The following is a 20,946-nucleotide window of genomic DNA, read 5'->3' as shown; positions in this document are numbered from 1 at the left end:
TGCCGCCACAGGCTCACCCCGCATTCCGTACCCCGCCCTCCCCCCGGCCTGAGTGAGCCAGAGCCCCCTAATCAGCTGCTCCTTTAGCCCCGTCCTGTCTGAGCGATACGCCCTCAGGCGACCTACACACAGAGGCGGGGCCAATACAAAGCTGAACCCCAGGAGCTGTGTGAACAGAGATCTCTCCCAGCAGCCTCAGGAGCAGCAGATTAAATCTCCCAATCAACTTGATGTACCCTGCATCTGTGGAATACCTGAATAGACAACAAATCATCCCAAAATTGAGGCGATGGACTTTGAGAGCAACTGTAGACCTGGGGTTTGCTTTCTGCATCTAATTTGTTTCTGGTATTATGTTTATCTTAGTTTAGTATTTAGAGTTTATTATCACTGGTAGATTTGTCTATTCATTTGGTTGCTGTCTTCCTTCTTTTTTAATATATGTAGATATATATATATATTTTTTTTTTCCTTTTTCTCCTCTTGTGAGTGTGTATGTGTATGCTTGTTTGTGTGATTTTGTCTGTATAGTTCTGCTTTTACCATTTGTCCTAGGGTTCTGTCTGAGCATTTTTTTTTGTTTTGTTTTTTTTAAAGTATAGATTTTAGCGCTTGCTATCATTGGTGAATTCCTTTTTTGGTTTGGTTGCTCTCTTCTTTTTCGCTTCTTTTTAAATACTTAAAACATGAATAAAGTTATTTTAAAATAATTCTTTTTTTCTCCCTTTTCTTCTGAGCCGTGTGGCTGACAGGGTCTTGGTGCTCTAGCTGGGTGTCAGACCTGTGCCTCTGAGATGGGAGAGATCAGGACATTGGTCCACCAGAGACCTGACGGGCCCACGTAATATCAAACGGCGAAAGCTCTCCCAGAGATCTCCATCTCAACGCTAAGACCCAGCTCCACTCAGAGACCAGCAAGATCCAGTGCTGGACATCCCATGCCAAACAACTAGCAAGACAGGAACGCAGGCCCACCCATTAGCAGAGAGGCTGCCGAAAATCACGATAAGGTCACAAACACCCCAAAACACACCACCAGATGCGGTTCTGCCCACCAGAAAGACAAGAGCCAGCCTCATCCACCAGAACACAGTCACCAGTCCCCTCCACCAGAAAGTCTACACAACCCACTGAACCAACCCTACTCACTGGGGGCAGACACCAAAAACAACGGGAACTACGAACCTGCAGCCTGCAAAAAGGAGACCCCAAACACAGTAAGTTAAGCAAAATGAGAAGACAGAGAAATACACAGCAGATGAAGGAGCAAGGTAAAAACCCACCAGACCAAACAAATGAAGAGGAAACAGGCAGTCTACCTGAAAAAGAATTCAGAGTAATGATAGTAAAGATGACCCAAAATCTTGGAAATAGAATGGAGAAAATACAAAAAACGTTTCACAAGGAACTAGAAGAACTAAAGAGCAAACAAACAATGATCAACAACACAATAAATGAAATTAAAAATTCTCTAGAAGGAACCAATAGCAGAATAACTGAGGCAGAAGAACGGATAAGTGACCTGGAAGATAAAATAGTGGAAATAACTACTGCAGAGCAGAATAAAGAAAAAAGAATGAAAAGAATTGAGGACAGTCTCAGAGACCTCTGGGACAACATTAAACACACCAACATTCGAATTATAGCGGTCCCAGAAGAAGAAGAGAAAAAGAAAGGGACTGAGAAAATATTTGGAGAGATTATAGTTAAAAACTTCCCTAATATGGGAAAGGAAATAGTCAATCAAGTCCAGGAAGTGCAGAGAGTCCCATACAAGATAAACCCAAGGAGAAACACGCCAAGACACATATTAATCAAACTATCAAAAATTAAATACAAAGAAAAAATATTAAAAGCAGCAAGGGAAGAACAACAAGTAACATACAAGGGAATCCCCATAAGGTTAACAGCTGACCTTTCAGCAGAAACGCTGCAAGCCAGAAGGGAGTGGCAGGACATATTTAAAGTGATGAAAGGGAAAAACCTACAACCAAGATTACTCTACCCAGCAAGGATCTCATTCAGATTCGATGGAGAAATTAAAACCTTTACAGACAAGCAAAAGCGAAGAGAATTCAGCACCACCAAACCAGCTTTACAACAAATGCTAAAAGAACTTCTCTAGGCAGGAAACACAAGAGAAGGAAAAGACCTACAATAACAAACCCAAAACAACTAAGAAAATGGTAATAGGAACATACATATTGATAACTACCATAATGTAAATGGATTAAATGCTCCAACCAAAAGAAACAGACTGGCTGAATGGATACAAAAACAAGACCCGTATATATGCTGTCTACAAGAGACCCACTTCAGACCTAGGGACACATACAGACTGAAACTGAGGGGATGGAAAAAGATATTCCATGCAAATGGAAATCAAAAGAAAGCTGGAGTAGCAATTCTCATATCAGACAAAATAGACTTTAAAATAAAGACTATTACAAGACACAAAGAGGAATACTACATAATGATCTAGGGATCAATCCAAGAAGAAGATATAACAATTATAAATATTTATGCACCCAACACAGGAGCACCTCAATACATAAGGCAAATGCTAACAGCCATAAAAGGGGAAATTGACAAATAACACAATCATAGCAGGGGACTTTAACACCTCACTTTCACCAATGGACAGATCATCCAAAATGAAAATAAATAAGGAAACACAAGCTTTAAATGATACATTAAACAAGATGGACTTAACTGATATTTATAGGACATTCCATCCAAAAACAACAGAATACACTTTCATCTCAAGTGCTCATAGAACATTCTCCAGGATAGATCATATCGTGGGTCACAAATCAAGCCTTGGTAAATTTAAGAAAACTGAAATTATATCAAGTATCTTTTCCAACCAAAACGCTATGAGACTAGATATCAATTACAGGGAAATATATGTAAAAAAACCAAACACATGGAGGCTAAACAATACGCTACTAAATAACCAAGAGACCACTGAAGAAATCAAAGAGGAAATCAAAAAATACCTAGAGACAAATGACAATGAAAACATGACGACCCAAAACTACGGATGCAGCAAAAAGTAGTTCTAAGAGGGAAGTTTATAGCAATACAATCTTACCTCAAGAAACAAGAAACATCTCAAATAAACAACCGAACCTTACACCAAGAAAATTAGAGAAAAGAAAGAGAAACAAAAAAACCCCCCAAAGTTAGCAGAAGGAAAGAAATCATAAAGATCAGATCAGAAATAAATGAGAAAGAAATGAAGGAAACAATAGCAAAGATCAATAAAACTAAAAGCTGGTTCTCTGAGAAGATAAACAAAATTGATAAACCATTAGCCAGACTCATCAAGAAAAGAAGGGAGAAGACTCAAATCAATAGAATTAGAAATGAAAAAGGAGAAGTAACAACTGACACTGCAGAATTACAAAGGATCATGTACTACAAGCAACTATATGCCAATAAAATGGACAACATGGAAGAAATGGAAACAGTCTTAGAAACGCACAACCTTCTGAGACTGTACCAGGGAGAAACAGAAAATATAAACAGACCAATCACAAGCAGTGAAATTGAAACTGTGGTTAAAAATCTTCCAACAACAAAAGCCCAGGACCAGATGGCTTCACAGACGAATTCTATCAAACATTTAGAGAAGAGCTAACACCTATCCTTCTCAAAATCTTCCAAAATATAGCAGAGGGAGGAATACTCCCAAACTCATTCTATGAGGCCACCATCACCCTGATACCAAAACCAGACAAACATGTCACAGAGAAAAAAACTACAGGCCAATATCACTGATGAACATAGATGCAAAAATCCTCAACAAAATACTAGCAAAGAATCCAACAGAACATTAAAAGGATCATACACCATGATCAAGTGGGGTTTATCCCAGGAATGCAAGGATTCTTCATTACACGCAAATCAATGTGATATACCATATTAACAAATAGAAGGAGAAAAACCATATGATCATCTCAATAGATGCAGAAAAAGCTTTCAACAAAATTCAACACCCATTTATGATAAAAACCCTCCAGGGGCTTCCCTGGTGGCGCAGTGGTTGAGAATCTGCCTGCCAATGCAGGGGACACGGGTTCGAGCCCTGGTCTGGGAAGATCCGAAATGCCGCGGAGCAACTAGGCCCGTGAGCCACAACTACTAAGCCTGCGTGTCTGGAGCCTGTTCTCCGCAACAACAGAGGCCGCGATAGCGAGAGGCCCGCACACCGCGATGAAGAGTGGCCCCTGCTCGCCACAACTAGAGAAAGCCCTCGCACAGAAACGAAGACCCAACACAGCCAAAATAATTAAAAATAAATAAATAAATTAATTAAAACAACAAACAACAACAACCCTCCAGAAAGTAGGCATATAGAGAACTTACCTCAAATAATAAAGGCCATATATGACAAACCCACAGCCAACATCATTCTCAATGGTGAAAACCTGAAACCATTTCCTCTAAGATCAGGAAAAAGACAAGATTGTCCACTCTCACCACTATTATTCAACATAGTTTTGAAGTTTTAGCCACAACAATCAGAGAAGAAAAAGAAATAAAAGGAATCCAAATCGGAAAAGAAGAAGTAAAGCTGTCACTGTTTGCAGACGACATGATACTATACGTAGAGAATCCAAAAGATGCTACCAGAGAACTACTAGAGCTAATCAATGAATTTGGTAAAGTAGCAGGATACAAAATTAACACACAGAAATCTCTTGCATTCCTATACACTAGTGATGAAAAATCTGAAAGAGAAATTAAGGAAACACTCCCATTTACCACTGCAACAAAAAGAATAAAATACCTAGGAATAAACCTACCTAATGAGACAAAAGACCTGTATGCAAAAAACTATAAGACGATGAAAGAAATTAAAGATGATACAAACAGATGGCAAGATATACCATGGTCTTGGATTGGAAGAATCAACATTATTAAAATGACTATACTACCCAAAGCAATCTACAGATTCAATGCAATCCCTATCAAACTACCAATGGCATTTTTCACAGAACTAGAACAAAAAATTCCACAATTTGTATGGAAACACAAAAGACCCCGAATAGCCAAAGCAATCTTGAGAAAGAAAAACAGAGCTGGAGGAATCAGGCTCTCTGACTTCAGACTATACTACAAAGCTACAGTAATCAAGACACTATGGTACTGGCACAGAATAAGAAATATAGATCAATGGAACAGGATAGAAAGCCCAGAGATAAACCCACACACCTATGGTCACCTTGTTTTTGCTAAAGGAGGCAAGAATATACAATGGAGAAAAGACAGCCTCTTCAATAAGTGGTGCTGGGAAAACTGGACAGCTACACGGAAAAGAATGAAATTAGAACACTCCCTAACACCATACACAAAAATAAACTCAATGGAAAATATTAAAGACCTAAATGTAAGGCTAGACACTATCAAACTTATAGGAAAACATAGGCAGAACACTCTATGACATAAATCACAGCAAGATCCTTTTTGACCCACCTCCTAGAGAATGGAAATAAAAAACAAAATTAACAAATGGGACCTAATGATGAAACTTGAAAGCTTTTGCACAGCAAAGGAAAACATAAACAAGATGAAAACACAACCCTTAGAATGGGAGAAAGTATTTGCAAATTAAGCAACTGACAAAGGATTACTCTCCAAAATTTATAAGCAGCTCATGCAGCTCAATATCAAAAAAACAAACAACCAATCCAAAATGGGCAGAAGACCTAAACAGACATTTCTCCAAAGAAGATAAACAGATTGCCAACAAACACATGAAAGGATGCTCAATATCACTATCATCAGAGAAATGCAAATCAAAACCACAATGAGGTATCCTCACACCTGTCAGAATGGCCAGCATCAAAAAATCTACAAACAGTAAATGCTGAAGAGGGTGTGGAGAAAGGGAACCCTCTTGAACTGTTGGTGGGAATGTAAATTGATACAGCTACTCGGAGAATAGCAAGGAGGTTCCTTAAAAAACAAAAATAAAAATAGAATTACCATACGACCCAGCGATCCCACTACCGGGCATACACCCTGAGAAAACCATAATTCAAAAAGAGTCATGTACCACAATGTTCACTGCAGCTCTATTTACAATAGTCAGGACACGGAAGCAATGTAAGTGTCCATCAACAGATGAATGGATAAAGAAGATGTGGCACATATATACAATGGAATAACACTCAGCCACAAAAAGAAACAAAATTGAGTTATTTGTAGTGAGGTGGATGGACCTAGAGTCTGTCATACAGAGTGAAGTAAGTCAGAAAGAGAAAAACAAATACCGTATGCTAACACATATATATGGAATCTAAAAATGGTTCTGAAGAACCTAGGGGCAGGACAGGAATAAAGACGCACACATAGAGAATGGACTTGAGGACACGGGGAGGGGGAAGGGTAAGCTGGGACGAAGTGAGAGAGTGGCATGGACATATATACACTACCAAATGTAAAATAGATAGCTAGTGGGAAGCAGCCGCATAGCATAGGGGATCAGCTCGGTGCTTTGTGACCACCTAGAGGGGTGGGATAGGGAGGGTGGGAGGGGACGCAAGAGGGAGGGGATATGGGGATATATGTATATGTATAGCTGATTCACTTTGTTATACAGCAGAAACTAACACACCATTGTAAAGCAATTATACTCCAATGAAGATGTTAAGAAAAAAATAAAAAGAGTAACATTCAATGATTCACTGGGTACATCTGGATGTTTTGCCTAAAGAAGTATCTGAAATATACTAATTAAATTTACTAACAGAGTTCCCTACCTTGTCAAGAGAGGCTGGTATAATGCTGCATACTTTCTTCCAAGTCATGAACTTCTTCATAGAACTTGCTTCTATATGAGCAACATTTCACCTGAAGTTGTTTCAGTGCATTGATTCTTCTTTTTACTGCTTTGGGTAAACTAAAAGAGAGGGGAATAAAAAATAAAACATCCATATGCCTGCAAAATAAGGCAGCCATGCTTATTTTTTACTAAAATAATTAACGTTAACATAGAATTAACACCCTTACCATGAAAAAGAGCTCCTAAAATCATAAGGACAAACACCACCTCCCCTCCCCCCCCACCAAAAGCAGGGTGGTGGCGGAGGAGGAAGCTGAAAGATAATTCACAAAAAATACAAATAATCAAACACGGAAGAAAGGTCCAATCTCATAAAATATCCAAAAGAATGTAAATTTAAAAGAACTGCTGTCTTTTCCTTACCAAATTGGCAATGAAAAAAAATTCCCAGGGGGGACTTCCCTGGCGGTCCAGTGCTTAGGACTCTGCGCTGTCACTGCCGAGGGCCTGGGTCAATCCCTAGTCGGGGAACTAAGATCCCGCAAGCCTCGAGGTATAGTCAAAAAAATTTTTTTAAATAAAAGAGAGAAGAAAATTTTTTAAATTCCCAGGTTTGATGAGGCTGAGGGCAGAGCCCTCTAATTGACACATCTTTCTTAAGGGTAAACAAGAACCTTGAAAATATTCTTTGCATCTACTTCTAAGACTTTATCCTAAGGAAATAACCAAATGTTTATGTGCTGGTGTGACCACTGATATATTATTTGTAAAAGTGGAAGACTGGGAACAATGCCAAGATGAGCAGGATTGAAACAGGGCCTGTCCACAACCATGTCCTCAAGGAATACTCAGCACCACAGGACGAGCTCCTGCTGACACAGCGAGAGAAAAACCAGAGACGACAGAGACAAGGCGTGCATTCTAGTCGAGAGTCAGACAGCTACCAGATCCTTAGCCCTTTGATACTTTTTACCTTCTAAGAAACATTTTAGTTTGTATGCCTTACATTTATAAAACAGAAGGGAAAAAACATTTTAAACCCATTAAAATGATTTGTTTAACCTGAAGCCCTTAGTCACAATCTGGAACAAAGAGCAGACTCCTGCGGACTTCCCTGGTGGTGCAGTGGTTAGTTAAGACTCTGCTCTCCCAATGCAGGGGGCCCAGGTTCCATCCCTGGTCAGGAACCAGAGCCCACATGCCGCAACTAAGGAGCCCGCCTGCCGCAACTAAGACCCAGCGCAACCAAATAAATTAATTTAAAAAAAAAAAAGAGCAGACTCCTGGGCCCCACAAAGAACCACACTATCCCCCTTGGTGGGCCTAGGTCCTGCCCTCTGAGTCCTCCTCCACGTGGGCTGACTCCTCAAGGGCAGGGCTGGCGTTAGTCTAATGGTATACAGTACCAGGCAGCTCCCAAGCACAGCACTGTTTAGAAAATACAGCCATCAAGGGGGACTGGTTCCAGAACCCTATGGATATCAAAATCCATGGATGCTCAAGTCCCTTATATAAAATGGTACAGTGTTTGCACACTAAGCACATCCTCCCATATACTATAAATCATCACTAGATTGCTTACCATACCTAATACAATGTAAATGTTATGTAAATAGTTGCTGGCGTGCGGCAAATTCAAGTTTTACTTTCTGGAACTTTCTGGAAAAATTTTCCCCCAATATTTTTGATCCGCAGTTGGTTGAATCTGCAGATGCACAACCCAGGGAACCCGTGGCTACAGAGGGTCAACTGTAGTGGAAAAGCCTTGAATCACAAAGGACCCTGTCCTGGTATAATCATACCCACGGCACAGTTTGGACAAAGGTCCTTCACCACAGACTGCCAACTACAGAAACCGTTCTACAACTACTGCTAGTGAGAGAACAAGGAAAAAGCAGAGTAAGAATTTAATAACACTGAATACATTAACATCTGTACTTCTTTTCTACATTAATTACACAACCTAACGTTATGTCCGAACTTTCAAATCTTCCTAATGGAGTAAAAATACAAGGACCTCTAAGCCAACTGAACCCAGATATCCTCCCCAGCCAGCCTCCAAACAGTAAGAGTAACTACACACCGTTCTTCTCCCCACAACAGGCACGTCACATACAGCACGGAACGTGGAACTAACTCTATCGCACAAAACCTCGCTCCCCTCCATTTCCTCTCAGCAAATGCCAGCCCATTCACCCAGTTTCTGAAGCCAGAAACTAGAAACCACCACTCATGCTCAGCTCTCCTACCTGCACCCAGCACCACCACACCCCACTGATCTAGTCTGCAAACACTTCACAGAACCTTCCCCACTGGGTCACCCCCCCGAAGAACCCTCTCTACGGGCAGAGCAGACGCCAAGCGTGCCCGCTCTGTGACAACATCCCCAGCCCCGCGCGGGACAGCCAGCCGTGCACTGGCTGTAGGAGGGGAGCCCCGAGCAGCTCAGCCCTCGGCAGGAAGACAGCCAGCCCCCGAGAAGAGCGGTCCAAGGGCTCGAAGGGTGGGCATCCTTATGGTGTTCTCTGTGAATACAACCAAGACACAGACCTCGTCCAAATAAGCCACGTTTCGGTGTTGCAGGCTCACGTAGGTGAGCCGGGCCGGACTGGGTCTCTTAGCGAACCAGGAGCCACCATGAAGAGAAAGCACTGCCCCCATGTGCCTGTACCTCCGCCCCCTGCTGATGCCCCAGTCCGCCTGCTCACGGGACCTGTGAAGGCCTCTCACCCTACAGGATGGCACCGTACACTCGCCCATAACTTGACACACCGCACTACCCTGGCCACAGGCCTGTAGCCTCTACCAGGCTCTGACCCCAGCACTCACCTTCGGGACCCCAGAGCCTGGCTCTCAGCAGGCAAGGTCTACTGAATGAAAAACATACTTATTCCTAGTCTAAGGAACCAGGAGAGGTTTTTTCTTTGTTTCTTAAAGTTGCGTCGTCTCACTCACGGCATACTTACGTCTCGATGTAGCTTGAAGGAGTGTGGGAGACACTGTCAAGTCGTTCCTGTAAAGCTGCCAAAACTTGAGGATTCTGCATCACCTGGTCTGCGAGCTTTTCTATTAAGAGTTAAAAAAAAACAAGGCCAAAAATTTTAAAATACACCCACCCCACAACAGCCAAGAGTTGAAAATCACAAACACATATCTACTACCTTTGCATATCTACTTTAATTTGTAAATATAGCAAGTAGCTTCTTAAAAACATCTGTTTCAAAAATATTTATTTTTAAAGGCATTTGATACTCTATGTTAATCACCCGAGTGGATGGTTATAAATACACCGAGGGTACCTGGAGAGTTCTGCTTCTCACCGTAGCGGTAGAAGCCCCAGTCTCCCCACTGAGGACACTGTCACTTGCTAAGTTCAGGCAGTCTACCTCCCTCCCGGAAGCCGAGGACGGGGACAAGGTGCCCGTGGCTCAGTAAATCAGCGCACACTTCTGCCCCAGCTCAGGAAAGCGCGACTCCCACCAGCTCCCTGGGGGCACCAGACCTTGCAGGTGCTCTTTGCCTCCACCTTCACCCACCTTGCCCTCCTGCCCAAACCCGCCTCCTCCCAGGAACCCCTGCCCCTCTGCCCTGCAACCTCGACAGCTCACACACACTGTACTGACTCCCGAAGAACAAACACGATGCTGAGAGGGAGGTCAGCTGTGCCGCAGACTGGCTCACACCTGGCTCGCGGCACAGGCTCTGTGTTGAAAAGGTTCCCTCTCAGCGACACTGTACGGAAACCCAAACTTAGGGCCCTCACCCGACTCAAAAGGCAGCACAGACCTAGAGTTCTCCCCCGCCTTTTCTAAGACAGTGATGCGGGCAAGCTGAATACAACAAGTAGGCACTCAATTTTACCTTTTAACTACAATCCCAATCACTAACATGAAGCACTGTGTATGTGTATAAAACATATGTAACTGTATATACAAAACTGTATGAAAATACTAAAAATATACACAAACACACATCTCTAGCTCTGGCCACTGAAAGGTCTAGAAATAATGGCAGATGGCATTTATATTTTGGTTTTTAAATCTCTGTCCCAACTAAAAGATACAGGGCTCCTGGCGTAAATGTAGATTCCAGGTCTGGGGAAAGGAAAGTTCAAGGGAAAATGGAACATCGCCTATGCCACAAAGCTAGAGAGAACTCAAAATGGATGGGACCGTAGCAAAAGGACACAGAAGCCAGCTTAAAGGGACCCCACTGGCCAAATGGGACAATTTGCACACTAAAAAGAATAATGATGGACAATGAGGGAAGATGGTGGAGTAGAAGGACGTGCTCTCACTCCCTCTTGCGAGAACACCACAATCACAACTAACTGCTGAACAATGATCGACAGGAAGATACTGGAACTCACCAAAAAGATACCTCACATCCAAAGACAAAGGAGAAGCCACAATGAGACGGCAGGAGGGGCACAATCACAATAAAATCAAATCCCATAACTGCTGGGTGGGTGACTCACAAACCGGAGAACACTTATACCGCAGAAGTCCACCCACTGGAGTGAAGGTACTAAGCTCCACGTCAGGCTTCCCAACCTGGGGGTCTGGCAAAGGGAGGAGGAATTCCTAGAGAATCAGACTTTGAAAGCTAGCGTGATTTGACTGCAGAACTTCGACAGAACTGGGGGAAACAGAGACTCCACTCTTGGAGGGCACACACAAAGTAGTGTGTGCATCGGGACCCAGGGGAAGGAGCAGTGACCCCATAGGAGACTGAACCGGACCTACCTGATAGTGTTGGAGGGTCTCCTGCAGAGGCGGGGGATGGCTGTGGCTCACTGTGAGGACAAGGACACTGGCAGCATAAGTTCTGGGAAGTACTCCTTGGCGTGAGCCCTCCCAGAGTCTGCCATTAGCCCACCAAAGAGCCCCGGTAGGCTCGAGTGTTGGGTCGCCTCAGGCCAAACAACCAACAGGGAGGGAAACAAGCCCCACCCATCAGCAGACAAGCGGATTAAGTTTTACTGAGCTCTGCCCACCTGAGCGACACCCAGCTCTACCCACCACCAGTCCCTCCCATCAGGAAACTGGCACAAGCCTCTCAGATAGCCTCATCCACCAGAGGGCAGACAGCAGAAGCAAGAAGAACTACAATCCTGCAGCCTGTGGAACGAAAACCACATTCACAGAAAGACAGACAAGATGAAAAGGCAGAGGGCTATATACCAGATGAAGAAACAAGATAAAACGCCAGAAAAACAACTAAATGAAGTGGAGATAGACAACCTTCCAGAAAAAGAATTCAGAATAATGATAGTGAAGATGATCCAGGACCTCGGAAAAAGAATGGAGGCAAAGATCGAGGAGATGGAAGAAATATTTAACAAAGACCTAGAAGAATTAAAGAACAAACAAACAGAGATGAACAATACAATAACTGAAATGAAAACTACACTAGAAGGAATCAACAGCAGAATAACTGAGGCAGAAGAACGGATAAGTGACCTGGAAGACAGAATGGTGGAATTCACTGCCATGGAACAGACTAAAGAAAAAAGAATGAAAAGAAATGAAGACAGCCTAAGAGACCTCTGGGACAACATTAAACGCAACAACATTCGCATTATAGGGGTCCCAGAAGGAGAAGAGAGAGAGAAGGGATCAGAGAAAATATTTGAAGAGATTATAGTCGAAAACTTCCCTAACATGGGAAAGGAAATAGCCACCGAAGTCCAGGAAGCACAGCGAGTCCCATACAGAATAAACCCAAGGAGAAACACGCCGAGACACATAGTAATCAAATTGGCAAAAATTAAAGACAAAGAAAAATTATTGAAAGCAGCAAGGGAAAAACGACAAATAACATACAAGGGAACTCCCATAAGATTAACAGCTGATTTCTCAGCAGAAACTCTACAAGCCAGAAGGGAGTGGAATGATATATTTAAAGTGATGAAAGGGAAGAACCTACAACCAAGATTACTCTACCTGGCAAGGATCTCATTCAGATTTGACGGAGAAATCAAAAGCTTTACAGACAAGCAAAAGCTAAGAGAATTCAGCACCACCAAACCAGCTCTACAACAAATGCTCAAAGAACTTCTCTAAGTGGGAAACACAAGAGAAGAAAAGGACCTACAAAAACAAACCCAAAACAAGTAAGAAAATGGCAATAAGAACATACATATCGATAATTACCTTAAACGTGAATGGATTAAATGCTCCAACCAAAAGACACAGGCTTGCTGAATGGATACAAAAACAAGACCCATATATATGCTGTCTACAAGAGACCCACTTCAGACCTAGGGACACATACAGACTGAAAGTGAGGGGATGGAAAAAGATATTCCATGCAAATGGAAATCAAAAGAAAGCTGGAGTAGCAATACTCATATCAGATAAAATAGACTTTAAAATAATGAATGTTACAAGAGACAAGGAAGGACACTACATAATGATCAAGGGATCAATCCAAGAAGAAGATATAACAATTATAAATATATATGCACCTAACATAGGAGCACCTCAATACATAAGGCAACTGCTAACAGCTATAAAAGAGGAAATCGACAGTAACACAATAATACTGGGGGACTTTAACACCTCACTTACACTAATGGACAGATCATCCAAACAGAAAATCAGTAAGTAAACACAAGCTTTAAATGACACAATAGACCAGATAGATTTAATTGATATTTATAGGACATTCCATCCAAAAACAGCAGATTACACTTTCTTCTCAAGTGCACATGGAACATTCTCCAGGATAGATCACATCTTGGGTCACAAATCAAACCTCAGTAAATTTAAGAAAACTGAAATCGTATCAAGCATCTTTTCTGACCACAACACTATGAGATTAGAAATCAATTCCAGGGAAAAAAACGTAAAAACACAAACACATGGAGGCTAAACAATACATCACTAAATAACCAAGAGATCACTGAAGAAATCAAAGAGGAAATAAAAAAATACCTAGAGACAAATGACAATGAAAACACAACAATCCAAAACCTATGGGATGCAGCAAAAGCTGTTCTAAGAGAGAAGTTTATAGCTATACAAGCCTACCTCAAGAAACAAGAAAAATCTCAAATAAACAATCTAACCTCACACCTAAAGGAATTAGAGAAAGAAGAACAAAACCCAAAGTTAGCAGAAGGAAAGAAATCATAAAGATCAGAGTAGAAACAAATGAAATAGAAATAAAGAAAACAATAGCAAAGATCAATAAAACTAAAAGCTGGTTCTTTGAGAGGATAAACGAAATTGATAAACCATTAGCCAGACTCATCAAGCAAAAGAGGGAGAGGACTCAAATCAATAAAATGAGAAATGAAAAAGGAGAGGTTACAAGAGACACCGCAGAAATACAAAGCATCCTAAGAGACTACTACAAGCAACTCTATGCCAATAAAATGGACAACCTGGAAGAAATGGACAAATTCTTAGAGAGGTATAACCTTCCAAGACTGAACCAGGAAGAAATAGAAAATATGAACAGACCAATCACAAGTAATGAAACTGAAACTGTAATTAAAAATCTTCCAACAAACAAAAGTCCAGGACCAGATGGCTTCACGGGTGAATTCTATCAAACATTTAGAGAAGAGCTAACACCCATCCTTCTCAAACTCTTCCAAAAAATTGCAGAGGAAGGAACACTCCCAAACTCATTCTATGAAGCCACCATCACCCTGATACCAAAACCAGACAAAGATACTACAAAAAAAGAAAATTACAGACCAATATCACTGATGAATATAGATGCAAAAATCCTCAACAAAATACTAGCAAACAGAATCCAACAACACATTAAAAGGATCATACACCATGATCAAGTGGGATTTATCCCAGGGATGCAAGGATTCTTCAATATACGCAAATCAGTCAATGTGATACACCATATTAACAAATTGAAGAATAAAAGCCATATGATCATCTCAATAGATGCAGAAAAAGCTTTTGACAAAATTCAACACCATTTATGATAAAAACTCTCCAGAAAGTGGGCATAGAAGGAACCTACCTCAACATATAAAGGCCATATACGACAAACCTACAGCAAACATCATTCTCAATGGTGAAAAACTGAAACCATTTCCTCTAAGGTCAGGAACAAGACAAGGATGTCCACTCTCACCACTATTATTCAACAGTTTTGGAAGTCCTAGCCACGGCAATCAGAGAAGAAAAAGAAATAAAAGGAATACAAATCGGGAAAGAAGAAGTAAAACTGTCACTGTTTGCAGATGACATGATACTATACATAGAGAATCCTAAAGATGCCACCAGAAAACTACTAGAGCTAATCAATGAATTTGGTAAAGTAGCAGGATACAAAACTAACGCACAGAAATCTCTTGCATTCCTATACACTAGTGATGAAAAATCTGAAAGAGAAATTAAGTAAACACTCCCATTTACCACTGCAACAAAAAGAATAAAATACCTAGGAATAAACCTACCTAGGGAGACAAAAGACCTGTAGGCAGAAAACTATAAGACACTGATGAAAGAAGTTAAAGATGATACCAACAAATGGAGAGATATACCATGTTCTTGGATTGGAAGAATCAATACTGTGAAAATGACTATACTACCCAAAGCAATCTACAGATTCAGTGTAATCCCTATCAAATTACCAGTGGCATTTTTTACAGAACTAGAACAAAAAATCTTAAAATTTGTATGGAGACACAAAAGACCCCGAATAGCCAAAGCAGTTTTCAGGGAAAAAAACGGAGCTGGAGGAATCAGGCTCCCGGACTTCAGACTATACTACAAAGCTACAGTAATCAAGACAATATGGTACTGGCACAAAAACAGAAATATAGATCAATGGAACAAGATAGAAAGCCCAGAGATAAACCCATGCACCTATGCTCAACTAATCTATGACAAGGGAGGCAAGGATATACAATGGAGAAAACACAGTCTCTTCAATAAGTGGTGCTGGGAAAACTGGACAGCTACATGTAAGAGAATAAAATTAGAATACTCCCTAACACCATACACACAAATAAACTCAAAATGGATTAGAGACCTAAATGTAAGACTGGACACTATAAAACTCTTAGAGGAAAACATAGGAAGAATACTCTGACATAAATCACAGCAAGATCTTTTTTGATCCACCTCCTAGAGTAATGGAAATAAAAACAAAAATTAACAAATGAGACCTAATGAAACTTGAAAGCTTTTGCCCAGCAAAGGAAACCATACACAAGACGAAAAAACAACCCTCAGAATGGGAGAAAATATTTGCAAACCAATCAATGGACAAAGGATTAACCTCCAAAATATATAAACAGGTCATGCAGCTCAATATTAAAAAAACAAACAACCCAATCCAAAAATGGGCAGAAGACCTAAATAGACATTTCTCCGAAGAAGACATACAGATGGCCAAGAAGCACATGAAAAGCTGCTCAACATCACTGATTATTAGAGAAACGCAAATCAAAACTACAATGAGGTATCACCTCACACCAGTTAGAATGCGCATCATCAGAAAATCTACAAACAACAAACGCTGGAGAGGGTATGGAGAAAAGGGAACCCTCTTGCACTGTCGGCGAGAATGTGAATTGATATAGCAACTATGGAGAACAGTATGGAGGTTCCTTAAAAAACTAAAAACAGAATTACCGTATGACCCAGCAATCCCACTACTGGGCATATACCCAGAGAAAACCATAATTCAAAAAGACACATGCACCCCAATGTTCATTGCAGCACTATTTACAATAGCCAGGACACGGAAGCAACCTATGTGTCCATCGACAGACGAATGGATAAAGAAGATGTGGTACATGTATACAATGGAGTATTACTCAGCCATAAAAAGGAATGAAATTGGGTCATTTGTAGAGATGTGGATGGATCTAGAGACTGTCATACAGAGTGAAGTCAAAAAGAGAAAAACAAATATCGTATATTAACAAATATATGTGGAACCCAGAAAAATGGTACAGATGAACCGGTTTGCAGGGCAGAAATTGAGACACAGATGTAGAGAACAAACGTATGGACACCAAGGGGGGAAAGCGGCGGGGGGTGGTGGTGGTGGTGTGATGAATTGGGAGACTGGGATTGACATGTATACACTGATGTGTATAAAATGGATGACTAATATGAACCTGCTGTATAAAAAATTAATTTATTAAAAAAAAGAATAATGATGGCAAATGATTTAACACTGAATAAAAAGCTAATCCATGAGTCTATAGTAACATTAAAACGGGGTAGCGGGGGAGTAGGGAAGTATTTCTTTAATAGATGTAATATGTTAGTCAGATTGACAGAATTAGAAAAACACCCTTTGGTGACCACCAATGTCATCACGGATTCAGCAAGGATCGTCAGTGGTGCCCGAATCCCTACGTAGGAGTCTTAGGGAGAACAGGATTCCCGCAGGGTGCCCGACAGCTTCCTTACTACAAGGACCCTAAGGGCAGAGCCCAGCAGACACTGTCTTCACCACGTCATCACTCTCAGGAGGCCCGTCACGGGCCTAACTGCATTCCCACTCCATCAGGTCGCCTACGTTCTCGTCCTGCCAAGACATTTACCCTGAATCTAGTGAGGAAAAAACCACCAGACCCATCCAGAGTGTGGGCATTCTACAAGACAGCTGGAGCACACAGCCTGCTGCTGTGTCCCTGCGAGGAAGGGTACAAAAGGTGGGGGGATAACTCTAGAATAAAGGGGACAGAACTAAACGCGATACATGATCCTTGGCCAGCCGTGGATTTGAGTGTGGGGTAAGGCGGTAAAAGAACTGCTGAGAAAACCAGGAAAATACGAACATGACTGTACATTAGCTAATAGTACTGGACCAACATTAAATTTCTTGGTTGTGGTCATGGCATTGTGGTTATGAGACTTTATCCTAGTTTTTAGGAAATGTATACTAAATTGTTTTAGGAAGAAAAAGCCAGAATATCCACAACTTGCTTTCAAACAGTTCAGAGGGAAAAACAAGTATAGATAAATACTTGAAAATGGAGGAAAGGGCCTTACCTGGAGGCGCAATGGTTGAGAACCCGCTTGCCAATGCAGGGGACACGGGTTCGAGCCCTGGTCCAGGAAGATCCTACATGCCGTGGAACAACTAAGCCCGTGCACCACAACTACTGAGCCTGCGCTCTAGAGCTCGTGCTCCGCAACAAGAGAAGCCACCGCAATGAGAAGCCTGAGCACCGCAACGAAGAGTAGCCCCCGCTCACCGCAATTAGAGAAAGCCCGCGCGCAGCAATGAAGACCCAACACAGCCAAAAATAAATAAATAAACAAATTAATTTTTTTCAAAAAAAGAAAATGGAGAAAGAGTAATATATCTATGAATTTATGATCATATCAAAACGATATGATATCTGGGACGTGCTTCAGAGTAATCACGGGAAGAGAAGTAAAGGCACAGGTGAAAAAAGCCTGAGCGCCTGGTAACCAGCGCTAACGGCGAGAGGCGGCAGGCAGAGGTGCACTGTGCTATTCACTTGACCTCCGAGGTCTGAGTAGGAGCCTCCCTGCTCTGCATGCAAACTCTCCAACGGTTCACTTTCCCGTGTGCAGTGAACTGACCTGTATTACTTGCATTTTTAGCAGCTTCCAAGGAATCTGAAGGAACCCCATCTGAAAAACTAAAACAATATATTTAAAAAGTATTACTCTAAAAAAAGTTTCAAAGATAAATAGCACAAGGGCGTTTTTCTTACTTAACATATTAAGAGGTGTCTCCACAGTAACTTCAGATTTGAGCAGAAGACAACTACAGACACACACATGTTACCTATGAAATACTTCCCTCACCGTTATTAAAAAAAGCCGCCTTGCCAAGCTGTTAGGACACAGTGCCCACAGTGGCTCTGTGGGACAGCCACACAGTCTCTAAAAACACAAAGGTTTTTAGTATCAATATATGACACACTTTTCACATCTAAAGCAAGTTCTTCATGGGCTCAAAAACACAGAGAGGAAAAAAGAGCCATCAGCTGGAGCACCTAATGATGGTTACAGAGATAAGGCTTGCCTCTTGCTCACCAACTAAAATTTAAACTCCAATAAACAAAGTCCATTTTGGCTTACCTGTTATCTGCCATCTGAATGTTTTTATCTCCTACAAATCAGAAAAGAATTAACATTACTAAATATTCACAAACAAAAAAATTTTCAAATGTACTCTTTTCACAGTGATTTTCAGTGGGGGACGAGGACCTCGTAAGGAGGGGCAGGAGGGACTGTTCTGGGGTGATGGAAATATCAAGACCTTGAATGGGGTACTGGTTACTTGGATATATACACTTGTCAAAACTCATCAAATTAAAAACTTATACGCCTTTCAGTGCAAGCACATTTACTCATAAAAAATTTCTCTTGCTGGCACTAAAATGACCAGACTTCAGAATAAAGACAATTCATCAATTTTAACTTGTCTTATGTCTATAATAAGTTTTAGAAACAGGAACATTTATTTATGCTAGGCCAATTATTTTAGAGCAATTCAAAGAATTTACTGGTGCTCACATTGTCTTTCAAACCCTAACTCACAGAACGACTTTAAAATTTTGTTTATTCTGTATGTTCTACTACTTCTACACTGAAGATGCAGTACTTGTGTAAAAACATCATATAATACACTCAATTATGATCCCACTTTTACAAGAGACATAAAAAAAAAGATTATCTCCAGATTAGGTGACTTTCTACCTATAAATATTAAAGGTGGGTTCTAAGACATTTATGACTTAAATAGAACTTGATATTAGTACAATTTCAAAGCCCTATCTAAATGCAGAGCTAAAAACAGTCAGGTTTGGTGATCACGTTTCCTTAGTCCTAGATGTAGTAAATCCACTTCAGATCCCCCTCTGAAGGGTGGTTTCAGGCTGACAACTGGTCGATGACTCATTCTTAGGTATCTGAGCAAAGCCCAAACCCCTTAATCAGTGCTTCAGGGTCAAAGAAAAGAACAATAACCCTTCACAGTTAGGAAATATAGCTCCAATTGGAATTTATGAACTACAATTGTTTTAAGTGCATCTTTCTTAGGTAATTGTTTCAAAATAAAACATTGTAATTACTTTAAAAATCTGAAATACTACATAAATGTTACATTATCTTTTTCAAAAACTAAATGATTTAAGGAAACAAATGAAAATCAGGGGAGGAAAAACCCTCCAACAGTCCCCATCACCTTCTGCTGAGTCCAAAGTCACTCCACACAGAAACCCGAATTCCTACACCTCCCAGCTTAGCTCCTCCGCAATCTGCTGCATGCATACAGCCGCACCCGGGCTATTCCCAAGCTTTTTTTTTTTCTTTTTTTAAATAAATAAATTTATTTATTTATTTATTTTTGGCTGCGTTGGTTCTTCGTTGCTGCGCGTGGGTTTTCTCTAGCTGCAGTGAGCAAGGACTACTCTTGGTTGCGGTGCACGGCCTTCTCATTGCGGTTGCTTCTCTTCTTGCGGAGCACAGGCTCTAGGCACGCAGGCTTCAGTACTTGTGGCACGCGGGCTCAGTAGTTGTGGCTCGCGGGCTCTAGAGCACAGGCTCAGTAGTTGTGGAGCACAGGCTTAGTTGCTCCGTGGCATGTGGGATCTTCCTGGACCAGGGCTTGAACCCATGTCCCTTGCATTGGCAGGCGGATTCTTAACCACTGCACCACCAGGGAAGTCCGATTCCCAAGCTTATATTCTGCTTTTTCATATATTACAAATGGAAAACATGAGACAGGCAGGTCTTCAAAATAACATCTGATGACAACATTTTAAGAGCTAATACACTTACCTTTTACCAGTTGTTAAATACTGAAGTTTCCCCCCCATGATATACTTCTGATAACATCTACATGAACACATCTTAGTTTACATGGCTTCCAATCCCAAGTAATTCTTTATACGGCAATAGTAGGATTGTGATTGTAGGATTTCTGGGTCAAAGAATAGGAATGGATACTGACACCTACTGCCAAACTGGTTACACACTGAAACCAGCTACAATTTGGCTACATAATTAAAGTCTCCACTGTCTAACAATTATGTCCACCAGCACCTTCTGTGTAGACCACACACACCAACTGCTCTCTCTTGCAGCAGCTGTCACTGCCAGCTTAACGGACAGAGTCCCGTTTTCCCCACCCAATCAAGCCACACACCTAATTCCAACACCTCCTGTACTAGCAAG

General features: G+C 41.3%; 1 protein-coding gene across 1 annotated transcript in view; it reads right to left on the bottom strand.

The window, feature by feature from the left end:
• NAP1L4 (nucleosome assembly protein 1 like 4) overlaps positions 1–20,946 on the bottom strand; it is a 63,289-nt gene that overhangs the window by 24,807 nt on the left and 17,536 nt on the right. Inside the window, 5 exon segments of the mRNA XM_036859515.1 lie at positions 6,771–6,810; positions 6,813–6,910; positions 9,760–9,859; positions 18,343–18,401; positions 18,847–18,877. Of these exon segments, the coding sequence (XP_036715410.1) occupies positions 6,771–6,810; positions 6,813–6,910; positions 9,760–9,859; positions 18,343–18,401; positions 18,847–18,860 (311 nt within the window). The 5' untranslated portion in view covers positions 18,861–18,877.

Source organism: Balaenoptera musculus, chromosome 8 (assembly GCF_009873245.2).
Source record: "Balaenoptera musculus isolate JJ_BM4_2016_0621 chromosome 8, mBalMus1.pri.v3, whole genome shotgun sequence".
Lineage (NCBI taxonomy): Eukaryota > Metazoa > Chordata > Mammalia > Artiodactyla > Balaenopteridae > Balaenoptera > Balaenoptera musculus.
The sequence above is the reverse complement of the archived record's forward strand: the minus strand, read 5'-3'. Positions and strand labels throughout refer to the sequence as shown.